This window comes from Cuculus canorus, chromosome 6, assembly GCF_017976375.1.
Source record: "Cuculus canorus isolate bCucCan1 chromosome 6, bCucCan1.pri, whole genome shotgun sequence".
Classification (NCBI taxonomy): Eukaryota; Metazoa; Chordata; class Aves; order Cuculiformes; family Cuculidae; genus Cuculus; species Cuculus canorus.
Window position 1 is genome coordinate 11,255,055 of NC_071406.1, and position 24,207 is coordinate 11,279,261.

The 24,207-nt window shown below is 40.1% G+C and overlaps 1 protein-coding gene across 12 annotated transcripts in view; it reads right to left on the bottom strand.

Annotated features, from left to right (window-relative positions):
• Positions 1 to 24,207, bottom strand: part of KALRN (kalirin RhoGEF kinase) — a 513,673-nt gene that overhangs the window by 180,348 nt on the left and 309,118 nt on the right. For all 12 annotated transcript variants that reach the window (XM_054069262.1, XM_054069263.1, XM_054069264.1 and 9 more), the window contains exons 12-14: positions 22,028 to 22,197; positions 15,953 to 16,127; positions 4,466 to 4,661 (exon numbers count right to left, since the gene is read on the bottom strand). In XM_054069262.1, coding sequence (XP_053925237.1) covers positions 4,466 to 4,661; positions 15,953 to 16,127; positions 22,028 to 22,197 — 541 coding nt within the window. The remainder of the gene's footprint in view (positions 1 to 4,465; positions 4,662 to 15,952; positions 16,128 to 22,027; positions 22,198 to 24,207) is intronic.

Genomic DNA, 24,207 nt, shown 5'->3' on the forward strand with positions numbered 1-24,207 from the left:
ACAGTGATATCTATAGAGGACAGTAAACAAAATAAATGTGACCTTATGACCCTATCCCCTTTTTCCTGGTTTCTGGCTTTATCAGAAAAAGCACACGGAATGCAAATGATTGGCTTATTCCCTTTCCCAGCCAAAACAAAACAGTTTCTTCTTTACCAAATTAAGTGGAATGGCCCCTGGCTTCCCATTTAGAACTGGAAATTTAATATATTTTTCTATTCTTGGGAGTGAAGTTCCTTTCAATTGCCAGACACCAGGCATTGTTGCTACAATTAGCTTGCATATGGTTCTGTATCCTCAGGACATGATGGCTTTTTGTATGCTTGACTTCACCACACCTATTCGATATTAAATGCACAGTTTTCCTTCATGCACATCCAGCTGGTATGGTTTTCATTGTGCTAACTCATCAGCAGCAACCAGTGAACTGCCTGGGATTCTATCCAAGGGCAGCCTGTGCTCCCTATGATGAATGATCTGCCCTTTCTTGCTTGTCATATGTCACGCAGATTTATTCTACGGTGCTAGCGCATGCGGCGAGAGCACTTGTTCTTCTCAAAACTCATTTGCAAAACAGAAAGCCTTGTTTCCAGAATAATTCCATACATACATTGTGTTTTGATAGACAGAAAAGCACAGCTGATTTTCTGATAAAATTTGGTTGCCTTTGTCTTCTAAGGTCTCAACCAGTGCAGCAGATTCAAGCAAAGGATAATGAACTGAAAATGTTTTAAAAAAAATATTACAGAAAAAAGTACCAAGCAACACTAACAGGCATCGTACAAAACACACAGGAGTTACACCTGAGCTGTTTCCCATGTGAAATATGATTTGGTATAAGGAAGGGGTACTGCTTTTTGACCTGTACAAAGCTGTTTTGGAACTGCTTTTAACCTTTTCTTAGACTGAACTATTAAAAGCCTGTGACAGGAAAATTCAATGTCCTCTATCTTGCAGTATAAACCATACTTATAACTCACGATAAATGACATCACAAACAAAATGAAACAGATTTTTGTCTCCCTTTTAATCAATGCAATGCTGGGAAAAAAAAACCCCAAACACAAACATAAATTATGCTAACTCAACAGCCAGGAAAAAAAAGGGCTTTGAATTTTCCACATAACAGGTAGGGACTGTACAGATTTCCCCAACGCCAGCTTTGCAGTGTATTCCAGGCTTGACTTGAACAGATTACTCATAAGACATAAGAAGGTAGCTCTGTAAACCATGAGCGACTCCTTACTGTGGTGCTCATTAAGGCAATGATACTAACAATGCAAATGGACTTTAATAACCAAATAAATTCGCGCAATCAATTAGTCAGCTATTACAGCGTGTAACTACTTCTGGTACCCAGAAGCAGAATGACTAAGGTGCATACGTTAATGAATTACATGAACACGTCATCGCCGCAGCTCCAGTTGAGGTGTTGAATATCACTGCTGAATTATGAACCTAAATTTTCCATAGGAAACAGATTTCTCAGACACATCCAAGCTGCCAGTTTTGGAACCACCAGGCCCTTTCAACATATCAAGTTAGACACTCAAAATCCAATATCCATTTTTGAGAATATTTCCCCGTGGATTTAGTTTTGCTATCAATCAAACTGGAAAAATAGGAGATAGGTTCATTGAAACAAAATGGCTCATTAAAAAGTCCACCCTTCCTGAGAATACCAATATAATATTCTCTAAATGCAAATTTATCTCTTAAAGGACATAGATTTTAGTGACACATGAAGACAACTTGAAAGTACTACAAAATTTCAGGAAACACAGACAGACTTCCGTATCTCACATATCCCATAATAAAACCAAACTTTTGTTTGAAGAATATTATTCTGATGGTGAAAACAGGCTAATCCAAACCAGGCTCACCCACATGTGCTGGAGTGGTGGAAGGAATAACAGGAACATAATTCTGAGCTGTATGGAGCTTTGGAAATACCGGACTTGCATAGATTCCTCATGTGCATGGATGACCTGAATATCTGCACAGAGTCTAATATGGTGCATCACAAGATCCCTGTATTTATTGTACCAACATGACAATGTTACTGGGGTTTCCAGACATCCCATAGCCTGGTAAGAATCACTGCTCCAAATCTGCATCAGACATGCAAAAATCATGGGAGAATGCCTAAAACCTTCTTTTTCTACCTGCACAAGGTTTTCTAGTGAAAAAGCATCATGTGTGGAAAAAAAAATAGATGTAATTTTATCTGACAGACCCACTAGCTTAAAGACCTCCAAGCCAAACACCAGAGTAATCAAAATTGAATCAGTGTCCTATGTGACATGATAAAAAGAATAAAACTCAAAGAGAATTCAAGGGAAGGGAAGAAACTTGGTCGGTTAAGAGTGGCTGGTTAGGTAGGACAAAAAATCACACTTTTTCTAGCTTTACTTCTATGACTACAGCTGAGTTTTGATTGCAGCAGTGGTGACACCGGACAATAGGAAGCAGCAAGAGCAGCTGATTTCCCAGAACCCCTGCAAGTTCACAGCTCTGGCAGTGAGAACAATCATCCCTTAACCTATGTATTGAATGACTATGACTCAGGGAGTAAAATTAAATGAATTTTTTATGGAGTATAACTGTCCTTTATTGAAAGAAGAAACAGTAGGCTCCCAAGAGCAATCTCTCTCCCTTATTTTGCCATTTCCCCAGCATTTAGCATTCCATGCATGGCAGACATGACCATAACCTTTGATTAACTGCAGTCACTCTACATCCCCATGAGGCTTCTGCTTCCTTGCCTTTGGGAGCAGTGGATTTTTATTGGCTAGGCTGAATAGGAAGTGATCTTAGATAACCTTATGAAAACATTTTAGAAGTCACTTCATTTAGTTGCTAATCTTTTGTCTGCAATCCTAAAAAAACGTTATTTCTAACCTCTTGAAAAACACAGATTTTCTTTCCCCCCCCCCTAAAAATCAGTCACTGAGACTTCTGATGTTGCTTTGTTCTGGATCATATTCTTTACCTCCAACGGATTCCTACTCATATTAACATTCTTCCAAGATGAATGAGAAAAAAAATTAAAAAGGCATCTTAACTGATGTTTTAGGACAAGTTCTCTATCCCAGAAAGCAAGGGAGCCGAAACACAGGACCAGGCATAGTGTGGGAAGATCTCATGGAGGCTCATGCCCATGGTTCACACAATGTAACGGATCATCTACTTCACAACATACTCTTGTAGCAGTCTTTAAGCCTTTGCTGGGTGCAGTTAGCAAATCAACCTGAATACTGCGAGATTTTTTTAGAGGTGAGTGCCTAAAGGTAAAATGTTTGCCAAAGAATAAAACCATAAAAACCCTTTTTATTTCAAAAGTGCAAATTGGGAGGGAACGAACAGGAATTGCTCGTTTTGCACTCTTTCCAGACATTTCAGAAGATTAAAACACTTCACAAATAACATTCACTTCTGGACTTCATGCAGTGATTAATCTGAATTATGATATTCCTTTTCCAAATGCAAAATGCAAAACCCCTGATTCATAGGATGTCTTAGAAATAGGAACCTACTGCTGAGAAGCAGAGTCAAAGTATCAGACTGACTCCCTACCAACACGAATCAATTCTGTCATTTAAAAGCACATGCCAAAAGGTTTTTTTTGCATCCAAGCTGCTACCTTTAACTTTCAAGTGCACACTGAAAAGGAAAATTCCAGTATGATTTCTCATATTCCCTTTTTATACAAAATAATTCCAATTAGGGCTGGATGGAAATAAGAGTTTCACTTCATGACTGGTTTCAAGACTCTTACATTTGGATTCTTTCCCAGAGAGCTCTTGGATAACAAGATTCTTTTCACCCTTACTCCTCTTTCTCTCCCTGGGACATGTCTGCACCCTGAGGTGTGGCACAAGGAAAAGATACTCAATATTGCAGAGAATGAAGCCAGCACATCTGGTCAGTTTGCCTCTCAATAGAGTCTAGTTGCAGAAAAGTTAACAAGTTTAGGAATCTAGAACGACTAAACTTCATGCACACCTGAGGTCTGACCAGTCAGATAAAGTGTCTATAACTCATGATTCCCTGCAGTGCTTGTTTCTGTGCTGGTGCAAGGCCAAAGACCTACCACTGTAACTTGTCTTGCCCTCCCCTCTCACCCACTTTGGAATTGATTGCAAACTCCATTCTCCAGTTGTGAAATCTTCTGAATGAAATTAGAAAGTCAACTTTATTTCTTCAATGAGTTTCACTGGCAAAGAAATGGCAATATTTTACATATAATCCTGGACCAAAGAATTCCCCAAAATGTGGAACAGTTCTGGGAGGGAAGAGATGGGTATTATGCACACTTATTTATGTCACAAGCTTATGTATTTGGTATCTATAGAGATATTTTTGTTTTATAAGCATTTTTTAGGGACTTGCTTTTCTTCTTGCTCTTTGGTTTGTGTGTTTGGTTTATTCTCATGTGAAACAGAGATCAAGTTGTTCTGCTTACCTGAAGCCTGAACCTCCATGATGTATTGGTGTAAATCTTGTCCTTGCTGGATGACTTCAAAGGTCATGTTGTTCATGGCCAGCTTCCGCTCGGTGTGACGCTGCAAACGCTGCTCAGCCAGAGTGAGGTCTTCAGTATTGAAATCATTCATTTGTCTTAACAGATCTTCATTCCAGGCATCCAACTCTGCTGTAACCTTCACAGGCAGAAGACAAACACTGTATTTAGCCAAGATGAATGAAAAAATCTTACTCTCAAACTGCGTCTGGATCACAAAAACACATCACATTTTGACTTTCATCCAGAAAACCCCAAACCACAGTCTCAGCACACTCTAGATCCCACTCACTTAATGGCCATCCTTAACATTTTGCTTAGGTAAGGATCCATAAAAAATGTATCAGTCCAGCAAGAAATCTGACATCTTCTTTTTCCCTTATAAATCCCAATGGGCACTGAAAGAGAAGACCCACCATATTCACTTGGATGGTAGAGACAATGTTGCTGAACAAATTCAAATTTAAATGAAGAAATAATGCTCATAGAATTGTAAAACAATTTGTAGCAGCTATAACCACATAATCCTAAAATGTCCTGAACACTTCTAAAAACATCTTGCAACACACTGCATGTTACATATTACAGATGGAAATATTATTTAGTCTGTCTTCATAGGCTGAAGTTACAAACTGCTTCCATCAAGCCCTGAAACATGGATAACAAATACGTTTCCAGAATTATTATTATTATTGCTATATTGTATTAGGAACAGTATTTACCCACTGTTCACAGAAAATGCATCATAAGGCTAAATATTTTACTACAAATTTGTGTGTTAACCCCCACAGCACTGAATGCAGTTGTACAATGAGTCCTATTCTGTTCTTTCAGGGAATTACAGTATTTTGTAAAGGTCTTTCTGCTGTCTTCAGGCCATGCATAACTTTTTTCTCCTGTGGATCCAAAAGCTTTTACACTAGGGAATGACTATAAATAATTCACTGTTGTAGATGGGGAAAACACAGCCCAGAAACATCATACTCAAGGGCTAGTTGAATCACCAGTAGAGTCATGAATGGTACCTGGCTTCAAACGAAGGCTTATATAAGCTGCCAATAACTCATGGGAAGATGCAAAATCTGCTCCTGCTGTCTTTGTTTCCTGGTTATAATATGCAGTCTGATTATTTTAGCAGCTTATTTACTGTATCTTCTGTACTTTACATTTTAGTCAACAAGTAGTTAACCAGTATCAAAGTCCTTCCCTGTTTTTTTGATCTTCAATTAAAGCAAGACCAAGCCTCTGCCTAAACAACAGTCTCACCTCAACTGAGATCCTGCTACTACAGACAAAAAAGAGAGATCAAGCTAGTGACAATGAATGAGGAAGGGGGGACAAGGAGAATGGGAGAGAATTAAATCATGCATATAGGCCAGTAGAATACAAATTTTTTTTTTTCAGAATAGGATTTTTTAACTTATTTAAACATTATTAAATAAATGCCTTAATTCTCGTTCAACAGATCAATTCCTCATAGCTAGATTCTGAAGACCTAAAACTAGGTATCTAAATTCCTTCTTGTGCATGTTATGTTGTGGAAAGTTTTCTGCTTCCCACTGAAGTTGCTCTTTATCAAATTTCCTATTCGGTTTTCCTTTCCACAAAGCATACATTATATCCGACACAGACAGAGGAAGGCAAACCAAATGGACTATCTCTCAGCCTTTCTCACATAAGCATGGATGGGAGTACACGATTTTGCATCACAAGGGAAAACCTAAGCAGTTTTTAGGCTCTTTTTTGAGAGAAGCAGATCTAATCAACCAAAAACCTGGGACTTCAGCTGGAGGGTGAAAGACAGAGCATGAACATCCTGAGGGGCTTCTATTTTTCTTCAGCTTGTTCCATTGCCTATTCCACTCAATTACCTTTAAATAATAGCTTTCTCTACAGCCTCTTTGGCCCCATTCCTGATTCCAGCAGCCTCTGATTCATTCACACGTCATAGCTGGAGTTCCTGGACTGTGGAGATTTATTGCTGAATTTAATAGTTGTGGAGAAATGGTCAAAGTAGATGCTGGAGAAGGGTTTTACTAGATGTATTTATATTTAGAGACAGATTCCAAGCTGACAGTAACCAGAACCGAGGTGGTTTGGACCTTTGTTTAAACTACAGACAACGGAATGAATTTAAGGTAAGCTCAGGTTCCTACAGTCATGACAAGAACACTTGAAGTTCAATGCAAAGCCCTTTCTACTCTTTCAGATGGAAAGGCATGTGATACAAGTGAATGAGAAGAATTTTATTTTTTTATGAGCTGTTAAAAACATTGCTTGTTTGAATTCATTGCACTGATCATCAGGGTGTTAAAACATAATTACTTAAGATTTTGCAAGGATTCACAAACTGCTTCCCAATTTTCTGTGAATATTTCTATGCATGCACACTCAGGAAGATGTCTAAAAGCATTTATAAGTGACAGTAATGGGAAAGATTAAAACAATCAAAGAACGTGTTACATTAGTTTGCTCTGACAGCCATGACGTTAGAGTTCAGCGATTCTGAACAAACCAACCCCTCCATCCCATTTTTGTCTATGGACATCATCCCCAGGTCAGGAAAACAAAAATCTTTCAGAGGGCTGAACTATCAGCGGAGCTGAGGATCGACATAGGAACGAATCAACAAATGTTTCTACAAGTATGCCAAGATACAGTACTTCTACAGAACTGCCAAGGTAACCCTCTTTGCTGCAGTGCCGGTTCTCTTAGCAACATTTCCACTTGGCTGTGGAAGGACACCGAGCAGCATTGATTCTATGATTAAATCTACAATCATTTCCACTCAAGCTCAGGGAAACGGCTGTTCTTGCCTGTACTTGTTGCATTTTTTTCCGTTTTCACGGAAAGGGTCATTGGGCACTGGCAGAGGCTGCCCAGGGAGGTGGTTGAGTCACCTTCCCTGGAGGTGTTTAAGGGACGGGTGGACGAGGTGCTGAAGGGCACGGTTTAGGGAATGTTAGGAATGGTTGGACTCGATGATCCAATGGGTCCTTTCCAACCTAGTGATTCTATGATTCTACTGCCTTTTCCCCTCTTCCCAGTCAGACGGGTATAACAGGGCTTAGCCCAGCGCCACCTCTGCCAGGCCCAGGAGCAGTCACTGAGGAAGGGGAGAAAGAAGGAAGAAGGAAAGTTGTCTCTGAGCAGGGACTAATGAAGAAGTGACAATCATCCCATGTGCTGGTTTAGGGGAAGAGAGGAAGGAGTCAGGCACAGTGGGAGGTGGATCATCACCAAATTTCTTGGCCAAAGTGAATACAGGAAGGTTGGGTACATTGCTCTGAGTAACTGAGACAAACAGATGGCTAGAAAGGAATCTAAAGCACACGACGGCAAAGAAGCAATAGCAGAGCTGCGATAACAACCCAGGTTTCCTGAATCCCAATCTGGTGCCCTATCCCAGAGACCATGCTGCTTTGCATATCTCATTAAGACATTTCCTTTTCTGTCTGTACAGCCAATGCCTCAAAAATCCCAGCATTTTCTGTACTTCAAACTGGACCATTTGGAAATGGTCCCAGAGTCTGAATTTGAGTTCCCAACTGGTTTGACGTGGGTATAGGGAAACTTATTTATTTTTCTTCAGAAAGAAGCTGTAATTAGGCAGCTCCGTTAACTACAGATGTATATTTTTCAACTCTAAAAAAGGACTTTGGATGCTTTCAAAGACTCCTCAGGCATCGACATCTATGGCGAAATATGGACTGTATCAGACAAGCGTTCTAGCTCCTAAGCTGTGGTAAGAGACAATGGCACGAAGCCTGTATCTGGAAATGTCTCATAAATGAGGCTCACTTGGCCATGAACCCGTTTAATTCCTGTTTGACCCAGAAGAATGGATGGTTAGAGGTTACTTTGCTCATCTGCTAGATTTTTAAGGAAGAACTGAGAGCAATTCGTATGCTTGTTCACTTTATTTCCCACTGCCTGTGATTCTAAACAGACTGTAGCATCTCTTACATACCCTGAGAGAAAAAGCCCTGCTGCAAGAGAAGCCCCGAGCTCTTCTCTGTTCTGCAGTGGCATGAAAGAGAAATCATACCAAAGCAGAAGGATCATGAGAGCAGCAGCAGCAGCTCTGCACAGGTCTGCATTAGCAAAAGCAGTGGACTTATCCCCAAGTGCCCAACTGTTCCAAGGAAAGCTGCACAAAAGCCTCATTGCCAATCACACTCCAGCTGACTCCTTGGAAGGAGCCATGCTCTTTCCTTGCAGGTCATAGAAGGTTGGTAACCAAGAAACATTCCCATATTTCTGAAGGAAGATCAAGCAACAGCAGAGTAGTACTGAGCAAGAAAGACACGACAAAGCAATTTACTAACATTGAGCCTAAAAAGCACATTTCTTCATTCTTCACCTGCAACAGATGCTCCCGGTGCCATGATAACAGGAAGGCACCTAATAGTGGTAGTGAGCCCAAACTAGTATTAAATGAGATACTTGAGATATCCTTATCAGAGCAGTGGAGGCAGCACAAGAGTTGACTTCAGCACTTGAACAAATAATAGGTTTGTGTTGAGCTCCATGGCACTATCAACAAGGCTATAACAGATCTCCAGTCTGTGTTAGCCAGGTCTGGTTTTCATGCAGACGCAGTGACCACAGTCTAGACCACATACTCTTTAGGCAGGAATCCTCCTAAAGAAGCAACTTATAACACTCAAACTCCCACTACTGCAAAACTGCTGCATTTGCTGCTTCCTGGATTTATCATGTTGCAACACCAGCAGATAACACAAATGAGGGGAGAAAGATGTGTTCACCTTCAGTCCTGAAGAGAGAGGAGAGGTATAGAGAAGAGGTACGCAGGTCAAAAGTAATAGCAGTAACAACAGCAATAGTGGTCCAGCCACCTCATGACTATACTGCAATCTGCTCGCGAATTAGGCCAAAGAGCACACCCAAGATGCAGCAGCTGCTGTGCAGGCAACTGTACATCTGCAACAATTTCATATCTAAATCTTAAGTATCTTATTTATATTATCAGCTGCTGCTGAGGTTTTCTACAAATTGGTGCTGCTGAGCCTTGCATGCTGCTTGCTTGGCCTTAATTCAGTCTTCGCCACCTCAAGTCATCTTGTTTCATGCCAATTAGAAAATTTTGTTTGCCAATTGAAGGAGGTGGCGAGAGGAAATTAAGAAGCAAGGAAAAGAAAATGAGTGTTATGGCAAATGAATCACATAGGAGCTGATATTTTGAAGTACGGGATGAGGAAGGGCATATGAGGAAGAGGGAAAGAAAGTTTTATCCTGGGAGCAGAAGCTATCAACACAAAGGGAGTGGGCTCATGAGAGAGATCTGAAAAAGAGTAAAGATGCTTGGGAAGAATAAGCAAATGTAGGAGTTAGGTTGCAAGAGAAATGATGGTGCAAGTAGGAGGAGGAGCAAAGGTGAGAAGAGTGGGTAGAGCATGTGGATGAGGCAGGACAGGAAAAAACATCACACAGGCATAGGGAAGATCTGTATAGAGCTCAGAATCAAGAAAAAGAATATCTACCTCATTTCAAGAGAGCAAAAGGTGGCAGCCATCGAGCTGGGATGAACAGAGACTGAGGATGGATGAGCTGAGAGGTCAGATGTGATCCAGGAGGGAAAGAAGAAAAAGTAATTCTGACTCCTGGATCCTGAAGGATTGTTTGCGAGTGCAGAAAGGAGTTATAATGAAGTAGGGGAGACAGATCTCTAAGGCAAAGGCATGTACTAGAGATTAGGCACCAGGAATGCCAGGGGCAACGGTGCTTGACTCTGCCTTAGTGTTCAGAGCAGGCTGGAAGAGCAGAGGACTGGATGTGACAGTGTAAGGGGATCCACAAGCAGACTGATACCGAAGGTCTATGGTAGAAGTGCTGCTGGTAGGAAAGGGTGAACACAACTGTCACTTCCAGAGATCAAGTAAGTAGAAAGTTTACTGTTCTTCCTTCTCAGGCCTCAGTTTGGTACTGTATGACAATACTGTCACCCGTTTTTTTTTTTGACAACAAACAGAGATGCCACACTGGCTTAGTGGGGACCTGGGCCACTGAAGTGTGAAAAGGCTGTCAAAGTGATGAATCTGCTCTGGTGCTTTTGGCTCCTGAATCAAAAAAACATCAAGTGAAACAATAAAATTCAGCTCCGAAAGACAGGGTGCCCAGGACAGCTTAGTGCTTGTCTTTCCTTAAAATGAAGTGATGGGCAGTTTGAAAACTGGGTACACGTGGAAAAGAAAATCAAAAGCTCACTAAGCATGAGACGTTATAGGATTCCAGCTTAGGAATAGGAGAGGCTGGAAGTTTTCTTACCGTTCCCTTCCCTTCAAGTGTATCTCAATATCTCTATAACTTTTATTTCTAATAAAGAAGCTCACATCTGAGTGTCATCTATAAGTCAGTGAGGGGTTATAAAACATCTTGTACTTCCACACAGGCAGCTAATTCACTTGAAAGATTCTGCTAACATTATAAACCTGGAATGGGAAACTCAAGTGAGTTGTAAATAATATTGAAGTAAACTACTATGAAAGCTGGCTCCTGTTACCTTCCAAAGCCATGCTCAGGGATGAATGTGAGCAGCCAGAAGAGCCAGCAAGTGAAATCAAGTCTGAAAAAAATTAATTAGCAGGTGAAACAGAGCCGAAGAGATTGAACAGTGGAAAATTACATATCCAGCAGGTGAAGATTTAGTGATCATGGGGCTTTTTGAAAGATAACAGTCAGCACACAAAATGAAATTTATGTTGTAAAGTGAGAACTCCCATAATCCCTTCCAGGATTATGTCTTGGCCTAGGAACCTCACTGCTCTAAGACTATAGCGCACAGGCTCTGTCTAGCATTGCACAGATCCCTGTGTACTATAGGAAACAAAACAGCACACACATGGGAAGAAGTTGGGCGGCTCTGGGAAAGGGAGAGTGAAGTTTCTTTGGAGGTAACTCACAACCATTGCCAGACAAATATTGGCTGAGATCATTCTTGTTCTCAGTCACGGAGTTTTATAGAGGCCTACAGGTGAATTAGATTTTCCTCTGTACAACACATAAAGAAAAAATATGCAGAAAGACTCTGGATGGCAGTAATTATGTCTGGGATTGCAACTCAGTGCCTTGTGCCATTTTTTTGTAATGCATTTTCTCAGCTGTATATTAGCATTCATTCATATAATGAATAACAAGCCTTAAATGCCTATTTTAGAAGCAAAGGATGAAATACACTTGACAGATTTTACTGAGGATATAACTCTGGAATAAGACTGTGCTTCATACATATAATGTGCTCAGAGTGGAGCCAGTACTGCCGCTAATGTCAGTTAGCTACCGTCCCTTGAGTCTTACACCCTATTTCTTTGCAGTGGATCAGCTACCACATTCACATTTCAAGAAATCTCCCGAGTCACTTGGTTGGCTGCATGAATTCAATTAAAATCTGTATCATATAGAAAGACCAATGATATAATCCTAGTGACCCCATCTTGTCTTGAAATGAACAATGACTTGGTGAAGGAATAAAACATTTCAGGCATTGAAGTTAGACGTATTTCCTAATTTAAAAATGGCTTGTCATTTTATGGTTTTAAAACCTAAGGCAGAAGAGCCTCCCATAGGGATAGCTAGATGCTCTAATGTTTCTGTTACGTCTGTTTCCAGGTGTTGTCATAGTTTGGATTTCATAATTTACCCCAAGAACTCAGAGTGTAAATATCAGTCAATAGGATAAGATTAAGTCAAGAAAGACCAGGCAGTACACACTGTGAACCCCAGCCTGTGGGTTCATATACACATTTGTATCTGCCAAAACTGCTGTGACCCATGTACAACACAAAAGCTGCCTTTGTAGCTTAGAAGTCTTTAGAAGTCATAAATGAACGCAGCTGGTCTTCCCTGCCAAAGAAATAGGCAGGTGGCTTCTCCCGACATAAAATACTTTTCCTGAAGGACAAAATGCAACAACAGTTGGCAGATGGCACTGAACTACAAGAAAAGGTCCAATGATGCCTAAGTAGATGGAAGTAAGTGTTGCTTGTGCAGCAGTGATTAATTCTGAAGTTTGTCTGGACTTCAAACCTCTGTCAAGAAGAGAAGATTATAGAAAAGCTCAAAAAGCAGATGAGTACAGTACAAGTTTAGGAAGGAGTGCCATGTGATCCATGGCATCGATTTCAATACCTGGGGAGAACAGTCAAAGCAGGAATGTTTCCAAAGAACAAAAGACAGTCAGACACTCTCTAAATAAAACCGAAGGTAAATCACTTCTTTGCTATTTTTGAGTTTGAAAAATTCCTGACACTTTAAGTCTGCATTATTAATTAGAAAGGAGAGAGCACGAGAAGGTAGAAGGGAAAATTAACAGAATCAAAAGCGTTTGGTACCAAAACTGGATGAAAAGAGACAACAAGAGATTTAACTGTTCCCTCAGACTGAGCTCTAATGCCCAGCCTTCCCTAAAGCTGTTGGAAGCTGAAGGGTTCCCACAGTTGCATCCCTCTGTCTTCCAGTAGGAAGATGAAAGTTTTTCCTTTCCCCAGAGTTCTCAGGGAAGGGTCCTCATCATCACTGATTCCCTGGAGCACAAGAACCTGAGAACCAAGGGTAAGAACATAGCGCCGAGAGGCAAAAACGGGAAACTCAATACTTGACAAGACATAAGCAGCACAGAGGACAGAGGTGTTTAAGTTTGGAAGGTGAAGGGTCTGCTTTCTGCAGATAGTTGGAAAGAAGGTGAGAGATTAACATGACTGCAGCAGGCAGAGAGGGTTCGTTAGGGATCTGTTCAATATGGCCTTGCTCTTTGGACAGATGGCAGGGGCCTCATCCTCAGAAAATGAGAAATTCATTTGACAATCATACTGGTACATATTATTTCCCTATTCTTAATCTATGCGGAATCTAGGTTATTAAGGAAAATTAAAACCTAAATACATTTCCAGTCATAGCCCAAGCTACTTGCCTTCAGTAAAACAAACACTTAATTTCCCATTTTAAATGTCGTCATCTTTTTCCCTTTATAGCTTGGAATAGTCAACCATCAGAAATACTACACGCTTTTTAATTATGGTGATGGAAAAAATCTTTTTGCTTCTCAAAAGCTGCATGAGATAATTTTGTTAATTTTGATAAGTTTCCTACTGACTTGGAACTTTATTACATGGCTGAGGCAATCTACTTTCTAAGGATCATTAGTGTGTCAACTTGAGCCAATTCAGCTGTTGTTTGAAAGGTATAGCACACGAGTCATTTAGTATTTTATTTCAAAATGCCTTTCTTTTTATTATTCATCGAACTGATTATCTTGTTTAAGCACTAAATGTACTTGTAAAATTTTATATATTGACTGGATATATCTTTCATTGTGTGTTCAGTTATACATTTAACGTCATAATTAGGCTAAAGCAAAAAATAATTTTCAGAAAGAGGACTCTTTCTAAACAAAATCATCTGCCCGTACATTCCCTAGGAAATATATTCTCAGATTTCCTTGTAATGTTAATCTTGCACAGGGAATTCAGATTTTCTTACGATAAAAAAAAGGCAAGTCTATAGTGACAACTAAGAGGTAATTTTCTTTAAAATCCTCTCTAGCTAACTTGATTTTAGAAGACTCTGAAGCACATTTCCGATGTTAAGTATCTTAACGCATCACAGCCACTCTAAATGTGTCTGTGAATTCACAGAGATAGGATTCATGCAGGAAAAAAAACCAGAGGGATCCACATAGTGCCCCATCAGTAAAGTAATCCATGCTGGTAATGGCCTTTGAGATCTGTAGAAGACTATGTACAAAGAAAAAGAATGTGAAAACAGTGGGGCTTTAATTTTTTTTTTTTTTTTTTTTTTAGATCTTTACTTAAATCAGCATAATCCCAGGTTCAGACTTAAAATCTGCAGTGAAACAGGCTAAGATCTTACTGAGTGACTCACATGGGCTCAGCCCAGGCTGCCTACAGACACATTTGTGTATTCCAGAAATGCATGCTGTTTTTCTTTCCCCTTCCTTTCATTTTTGAAAACACAGGTGCCATTTTTAGGCATGTAAAAGTAAGCACATTCACAGCCCATTTGTATCTTTAGATTAAAAGTCTCTATTCAACATTTGCCACACCACTGTATCAAAATAAGTTCCATTTAAATATAGAAGATGCTACAGTTACTGCAGGCTCCTGAGTTCTGAACATAGAATTCTTAAGGCAAATCATGTTACCTGACATGAAACGCATACATTAATACTTATACAGACGTACTCATACAGAATACTGTCTCTCATTACCAAGGAGGCTGTATATAACTGGTGAGTAAATGAAACTATTCTAATTTAAATAAATAACTAACACTGTAGAACAGACTTCAGCATAATACTTAACAGTGCACTCACAGGAAAGGTAAGACACTCTTCACTGATTTCTTTTCTCTGGCATCCAATTATAGAACAAGACACCTAAACGCCTCTTCTTCCAGCCTTTTATTCAACTATATCTCATCAAGTCATGTCTTAAAATAAACACTTAGAAAGTATAACACAGCATTCTAAGACTCCCATTAATTACCAGCACCCACTCCAAGATTACCTGTAGATTTACAAACAAAATACCTCCAGGAATATATCATCATAAAATGCTTAAAGGTATTCCGTAACTGAACAAGCGCCAGTGGGATATAGTAGGAGGAACACACCCCAGGAGAGACATAAGTGCTGACAACTGGCTTTCACCATTTAGTGTGCAAGCTAATTCATATTTTGGTTTTTTTTTGCATCATGCCCTATCAGAATTACAGCAAGTAATTAATGAGATTTGAAAGAGACTCTAACCAGTTTCTCTGTCCAAGAATACCTCAATTACTAAAGTTTTGATGAGTTTTCCATCCAGTGCTTTCAATTTCAAAACAGAACTGAAAGACTTTTTTTTTTGCACGAGGTCATTAAAATATACCTTAACATTCCCCTCTTTTTTTTTTTCCCTTTCATTTTAAAATAAATCCACTGTGATGTTTAAAAAGCCCATCTTTTGAATATCCTTGCCTTTCAAGCATAATATGTTTTTCCACTCAATGGTTTAATGTCAGGCATGTATCTATTCATATACCTCTGTGTATCTGAAGAGACAAACCTCACTAACAACTGACACAGGACTTTCAAATCCCTGAGTGAGTAGTGTCAATGAATGGTTGTGTCAAAGGGGCATCTTATAAAGCTTCTCTGCAAAGCAGGCAGATTCTCAGCACAGTCAGTTAAGTAGACTTGAATCTATTTCAGTGCATTCTAATAAATATTCTAATATTCTAAAGCATATTTTAGCTTCAACATGTTGAATTTGAGACATGGTTGTAACTCTCTCTTCCTCACTGGACAGCTGAGAACAATCAAACAGCTTCTAGTGACACTAACAGCTTATATTTACATACACTCCCTCTCCCACAGCTCTACCTTTCTCAAGTCATGCAGCCAGCTCTTACCTCAATGGTGTACTGTTCAAAAATCCGAAGCTGAAGGAAAATGTCTAGCTTAATCTTCCTTTCATGGAAGAGCTCTTCCATCTGTACCTGGGCCTCGTCAAGCTGCTGAAGGACAGACTCAATGTGGCTGATGGAACTGTTGTGTGGAGTCTTATTGTTGGAAACAGCAGAGTCCCTGTAGCAAGGCAGAGAGCACGATTAAAGCTGCTCTTTAAGGCAGGCAAAAGAGCAAGAACTACACATCTGTGATTCTGCGTGCTGTTGAAAAGCAAACCCAAGCACAAAGGGCTGAGGCAAGGTGTATGCAACACTCATCTCTTCTACTTACTGAAATCCTGCAGCTCTTGAGCTTGGCACAGAGTTTGAATAAGGGATCATCCTTTCTCGTGTCATGACACGGTGACCTTAGACACCGAGGCGGGGAGAGGAAGGTGGGATAAGTGGGGGAAGAATGACACATCAGTCTCAATGTCTTTCTTGAGGAGACTGTCTGGCACTCCCTTTAATCCTACAGAGCGACCTGCTCCAGCCTACACTCACACCAAGCTTGGAGATGCTATTTAGCCACTTGGACCTCTACAAGTTCATTTTGTGCATCTGCTTTATTACTTACAGACTAATTGAATCAGAATTACCAGCATTTTACACTATGGGGTAGTGATGCCTTGATTTCCTCTGGGTTATGTAGTACATACATACATGCAGAATACAGTGCAAAAAACCATCCGCTGAAGGAAAAACCTTTCAAACACTGTAAAACAGACTCTGATCTGTCGTTTCAATGGAGTAAGTGAACTGAGACATACATGCCTGTGGCAGGTCTGCTTCAGCTGCAGCAGAAGGAAACTAACCCTTGAACTGCCGAGCTAGGGCCAAGGGGGAGTTTGCTGTACCTGAAAGAAGTCCTACCATGGACACAAAAGAAGTCCTGACAGTTTCTTTTCTGTTTATGCTCCCACATATATTCACAGACTCACCTACAGTCCATTATATATTCCATATTTTTTTTTTCGGTGAGTGTTTAATGTATAAAACAAAGAACTAAAAATTATCCTCAAAATGTGCTACATAAGGTCCCCCAACGTTAACAGAACCAGAAAGGAAACTCTGAAGCCACAATTTAATCTTGGCTTTGGTACTTCGTCTAAAACAAGGTTTATACACAATGATTGTCTCTGTCCATCCCATTCAAAGGCATGGAACAGCAGCTGCATTATTTGGCATACTGAAAACAAGCCAACTGAAACCCTTGTCAAATACACTGTTGGAAAGACCTGTGCACTGGTAAGATTGCAGGATGAAGTGGGTAAACCAGCAGGTCTTACCATCAGTATTCCTTATTAATCTCCAGTTCTGCCTTGGAGAAGGCATGAGGGATAATTAATAATTCAACAGCACAACCTGGACCATAAACTCCCCCACGTGCAGCAAACTGGCTGCCAATATTGGAAGACAAATGTCAGGTGATGCTGCCAGGTGACTGCATTGTCCCACAGGGAACAAAAACACCTGGAAGCGATTCTTCCAGCTAACCTGGGCTGCTGAGCAGAGGTGCCCACGAAGGTTCCTCACTGTGAAGGGTGCTAGTGTGTTCCCAATTTTTATGTTTTGAGTTCCCTTTTCTGGGTTGAATTTTCTCTCCACAAACATCTAGCAAAACATTCATAGATTTCTACAGAACTTGATTGAAATGCTTGTGCTTTGCTCTTTAAAAATTACCTTCATGTAGGGTCAGATCAAAACAATGTACAGTCAACTTAAATGTTAATCGAACAGTGTCAGAGAGCATAAACAGGGAGGGGAAGTAAAACCTTTTATAGATGCCTTAAAATGAAACTAGATATTGATACACAGAGTTATTTCAGGTAAGTTTGAAACACACCTCTGAGGTTCTAAGGCAACTAAACAGAAGTGTTATTCTGTTTCATTACATGTCTTGAAGGAACAGAATATTGGAAGAACAGGACAATGGAAGCCTAGGAATAATATTAAAAATACAGAATATTATTGAAAGCATAGCAGTTTACTCTTGGGATGTGTTTCACTTCTTTTTCCTTCAATACTTTACATTTGGTACACTGAATTTCAGATGCTCCACCATTATTCTGAGGCAAGTACTACCAACTTCCCTTGCTCATAAGGGAATAATACACCAATATTACTCTCTCCAGGTGATTTAGTTTCTGCTCCACCCTGTCATTCTTGTGTTTTCACCATCTTGGTGACCACAAGGTTCCTCTCTGCCTCCACGTTAGAACTGTACAGAGGAAGGAAGGACAAAGATAAGGTGAGATTTTGAAACTATAGCTGAATCTTAGGCCATATTCAAACAAGTTCCACTTCCTTCAGTCAGCACCTGTCTTCTATAAAAGGACATAAAATATGTCTTCATTCAAATGCAGGATTATTACTATTCATATATTATCTAAATGAACTCAATGAATTATTCAATGCTAGTGTTGAATACTCTCTCATGGGATCGAATGACACACTTGTTTTTAGAAATTACTTTTCATTAAACATGTCACTTTCCAAGTCATGCTTGCATTTCAGTCGCTGATGCAATACAAAAATTTAAGTGCAATAATCTGGTATTTTTTTCACAGTCTCCTCAGATAAGGCCTTTACAATCCCTATATCATCTGGTTTGTGAAAGATTTCCTTACAGAAAAAGAAATTTCTGAGATTGGATGATTCTGCCACAAATTTTCTTGCTCTGTCTGGTGATCAGAAAGTCTGGGATAGAATGCAGAAGAGATCCTTAACATTCTCCAAAAGGTTACAAATTAGAGTTATAAAATGCAGGGAAATTATTGAAAAAAATACAAAATAAATTTTAAGGAACACAAAATTTGGCTTAGTGCATTGCTGTTGAGAAGAAATGCTGTGCTCCTGAAACCACTTTCAGTGCTCTAACTGAGAGAAAGCTTTTAGTGAAACATACTCATTATCAAAAGCACATCTGCTGAACTACTGTAGAGGCGGTAAGATACGTAACTCTTTACTGTCTTTTTAAATTTTTTGCCCTCAGCATTCCTGTTCTTTCACATCTCACTGGAGCAAGTTATAGTTTTGCTTTTCACAGATGCGCAGAAATATTCCCCCCAGTAGAACTCCTAAAAATGCAGTTCAAAAGACTCGCTTCATATTGACCGCCAAGAATGATGATCACCTCAGTAAAGTACCAATAAGGAAGAGGGGCAAAAAGTATTTCCAATGTCAACCATGACACATACGGTGCTTGTAGCCAGGCCTGTTTTATTCCTGATAGGTATAATCTCCTGATGCAGAGTCACTGAAGGCTCTGAAGGCGTTCTGTGAAGAGCAGTTCCAGGAATTTTATTTAAGTAGTGCAGGCAGCTGAGCTTTTCCTAAGCTATCTGGAGGAGATGGAGTGCTATTATGATCATACAGAGTGCTACAAATGATCTTTTCTGAACCAATATCTGTTCTCTCAGAGATAAGGACAAGAAACTTAAAATTTTTCAAAGCCCCATTAATTTTATTGGCTTTAACCTGTGCTATATGACATGCTTGATAAAAGCAGTGTATTTCATTCTCTTTATTGTTGTAGTGTTTGCAATCTTCAGCTATTCTTCATGGCAGGTACAAGGTGATCCACACCGTGAAATGCAACGATGTGTTAAGGAAAGACTGCAGCAATTGTATTTTTTCCTCCTTTCCTTTATCTGTGTTATCTTTACTTTTGCCAGCAGCCACAAAAGCTGTTAAGAGTGGGTGCACAGAAGCGGTTTCACATTTTTCTTACACAGTTCTGCTTCACCTTTTAAAAGAGTCTGGGATCATATTATAGGCTTTGCAGTTAGTCAGAGTGCTCAAAACCAACGCTTGAATCAGAGATTGTCTTGACAGCTCAGGTCTGCAAGTCTTTGCATGAGTTCAGGGCTTCTGTCCTTCAGACAACTGTTCTCTCTGTGTTTGGTCCCTCAGAGATCCCTCAGCAGGACCCTCAGAAACACCCAGTTCTCTGTTAAATACAGCTGCCACAAAACCTGTCCCGGCATTTCATAAATGTTCGGGCATGACATAAGTTCCAAAAAGGTCTATAATCTGAGGCCACCATTACTTTTCCAAGACTGAAAATAAGAATTGACTAAATTTACATTAAAAGCCTCTGAAGCCTCAACCGCCATCTCCCAGCTCACCTCTTCCCCTGCATGAACTTGCAGCAACTACACCAGCTTTTCTCCAGTAACTGCTACTCATACCAATGCTCAGCTCCAAATATTGCCCAGGCTACTCTCCAGCTCCACCTTCCTACTGACTCAGGCCCAGACAAAAATCCTTCAGGTCAATCCCACAGCCAGTACCAGAACTTCTTCAATACGGACACTTTCTGCAACCCCACAAAGGACTCCACGCTCCACCTGATAGGTTTATACAGGGTCCCTTTCAGTCTCCTCTCCATAGGTATTCATGCTGAAATGATGTTATGCCAACAGGTGGGATGAACAACAACAAAAAAAAAATCTTTAGTCCAGCATTTCAGTGCCATTTTTGTAAACTCATAGAATTGTCATAAACTTTGCAAAAACCTTCTTTACATAAAGGGAAATTACCATGCAGACCACTGACTGACCTGTCACAGCTGGCCACACACACCTTTTTACCCAAAACCCTCTCCTTCTGGCAGTTGACTTACCAAACACAACATGTTTCCCTCCAATTTACTTCATCAGCAAAGATGAATGGATAGATGGAGTCTAACTATGACTGCTCTTGATCCTCCCTTTCCAACTCTGACCTCAGCAAGTGATACCACAACTCGGGTCCCTCGCTCTCTCCCTATGATGCAGGCAAGACTAGGCATTTACACAGGCTCCCTCCTCTGTGTGGCTGCCCAGGGCTGAATGACAATCAAAACCCAGAGAATCCCTTTCAAATATGTCTTTTTTTTCCCTACTGACCCAGCAGAGAAAACTCCACATCCAGGTTGACAGGAAAAAGCATTAGGAAAGCTCATGGTGGCTGTAGTTGACAACTGGGACTCCAGGGGGGCTCTAAAAGACAGAGCTCCACCAGAGTGCTTCATTATCTACTCCACTCCGGAACATCTTAGGTTTTTCTTATCGTGGCTCATGGGTTTCTGCTCTTCTCATGTAAGCACTGAGGGCATCAGATTAGTAAAGCTCAGGGAGGATGACATACTCTCTGGGACGGACTCTGGAGAAATGTATAAGACCTCACAGATAGGCATATTATATATGTATACAGAAGATACACACAATATACTTGTAGATAAAGGCAATCTGTTACACTACAGAGATCTACATACTAAGTTATGTTTTGGACTTGGTTTTCAGTTCAGTAACATCACTAAAAGGCAGGAAAACTCCATTTATGTCAAAAACTGTTAAAGCAATGGAAAACCACTGTAAATAAGAACAAATGAGAGAGATCTCACAGCTACAAATTCTGTGTAAACTTACTCTGCAAACATTCATTCCACTACAATTACAGACTGAGAAAGCAAAAAAAAAAAACCCAACTTCTTGGAGCCAGTCTCTTCATGTATTTTAAATCAGGTAAAATGAGCTGGTTTAATTCATAAAGCAAGTAGAACAGGCGCTATAAGACTCTCTTCGACAGTATTAATAAGCCTCACATAGGCAAAGACAAATAGAAGGGTGCTGCATATAAAATGAAAGAGTGAAAATCTGAAGAAGTGAGATTTTATTAAGAGGAATACACTTCTACATCAGGAGTAACCACATAGATCATGAGGCCTCACTTCCAATCATTTAACAATCTTCTATAAATACCAACTAAAAATATTCACCCGAAACACATTTGTTCCAGTTCATTTCACCGTGCCTATAAATATTCTCTTTGTCAAACAGGAACTCATGCTGATCCACAGACTACTCTAATCAGCCCACATTAATCACTCCTTGCAATTTCAGTAAAATATTCAAAGAATTTGAAGAATCAGAAATAAGTAAAGAATTAACAAACTGTTCCAATTAATCTTAACTTACAGTTCCCTGTTTATGCACACCTAAGCCACAGAACACATTAGATTTCTCCACACCTGTCCTCCACGTAGGGGCTTACCTGAGCTGTTGGATTAGATCTTCCCCTTCTTTAATAACATTGAGAGTAGCATCCAAGGTGGCTGTTTGTTGCTGCTGAAACTGCTTGATAAGCTCCTGAACAGCATCCACAGAGTCAGCGCAGACATCCTCTAAGAGCTCCTTCTGCAGATCTTCCATCCATGTCCACAGCTGGGAAGGAGGGGAGGGAAATATAAATCAGAGCAGCATTGAGATTTAACCCTTTTGCTCTCTAATTCCAGATCAGTAAGCATTAACCAGGGCTGCATGTTTCACATGAAAACTGACATAAAATTTCAGAAAAAACCCAGACACATTGGTTATCGATTCTGGTTGATGTAATTCCATTTTAAGCAACAAAGTAAAATAACTGTAATGTCAGGTATTTTTTTTTTCTGAAATTAATTTGCATTTCAGTTTATTATGTGACAATAACTAATTATATTATTCTGATTATCACTTTACACAAGTAACAAATGACAAGCCCTAGAGCTGTGATAACCTAAATCTTTTGTGCTATACATGCTATTAGCTGCTATTAATTTCATATGCAGTTGAAACCTGTTGCAGAACAGACCTAAAATCTTTGGTATGTACGCATGGTATTGGCTGAAGTCTAGCTGTGCCTGCTCACCTTGCTTTCTGAGGCAAAAGGTTTTGTGGAGGGTTTGGTTTGTGTTTTTTTTCTTTTGGTTTGTGTTTTTTGTGGGTTTCTTCCCCCTACCCCCACCTCAAAATCCACCTTAGACTCTGCTTTTTAATTTTGGGAAAATCCAAACATACCAGGTAGCAATATCACTAATTAATCCCATGTAGATCCATTAATTTTAAATAGACGACTACCAATTTCAAAACAACAACAAATCATTTGAGTTAGTGCTTAGATGAGAATTTCCAGCCAGCTGTTCATCAGAGATCTGGATGCTGGCAGGGAAGCACCAGCAGCCTGTAAAAGCTTAAAGCAAATGAAGGTTTCCCCTTTAAGCTTGCTCTGAAAACAGAGTGTAAAAGTGCACCAACTGAGCTGGAAGTCTGCCAGCAAATCCTAATGACTTCGCCAGAGAGCCTATTTGCTGTGCCACGGCTGCCCCATTAACCCACATTCTGCTGATAAATTCTCCAAGGTGGCAGAGAAGCACAGGTGCAGGAAAGAACGTGTTGCATCACAGCACTTGGGAATGTCAAAGGATGCGGTGCTGGCGGAAGCAAGGCTGCACTTCTGCCTGCCATCCCAGCGAGCTGCGAAGTAGTTTGTCTCAAAGGGATCTAGAAGTACACATGAAGCAGGCGACAGACGTTGTGTGGGGGTGGCAAAAGTGCTGGCAAAAAACATTCCTGTTCAAAACGAGGAGCATTAGATCCCCATCCTACGGGCTTTCTTCTAAGAGTGCGAATCCTGCGTGTCCGTGTAAATTGAGAGGAGGAGAGGAACGTCTCAGGCGCCAGCTGGCAAGGCTTCACGCAGTTAGGGTCCAAACCTAAGGCCAGTCATCGAATGTTACACTATACACACTCTACTGACTTCAAGGATATCACCCTAATCTAAGCTAAAATAATTAAAATCAGAATCTGTCCCAGCACCACTCATGATAGCAGAAAAGGGAGAGCCCAGGTCCCTTTGCTATCCACACCTCTACTACCAACTCCTCCCTTGACAGACTTGCAAAATCAAGTTTTTAAAACATATGCTTAATCTGAAGGCTTTTCAGATAGATTTTCAGAGTCAGCTTTGAATATTTGGGGTAAATGCCTCTGTTTAAAATCAGAATGGCCCGCCCTACTATTGATCGAAAATGGAATGTCTTTGCTCAGGTTATTTACATATTTTCATGTTCTCAGGAGAAAAGCATGATATAAAAAGGCAGCTATTAATTAAAGAAACATATAATTAAGTAGTCAGGCTTGTGAAATAAAAGAAAGAAAGAAAACATACTTAAGGAACCAAATAGAAAGCTTTTTCATTTGTGGCCTGAGATCCAGGTGCTGAACTTTGGGAAGCCACCATAAAGGAAAATGCATTAATGCCTTTATATACAAATTACATCTAGAATCTTCCTGGTTTTGACCTGATCCCTGCATCCACTCAAACAGTAGGGACAGCTGGACTATAACAGGTGAGGACCAGGTTGTTCGGGAATATTATTTTCTATGCTTATCAGGTTTTCAGGTAATGGAGCACTT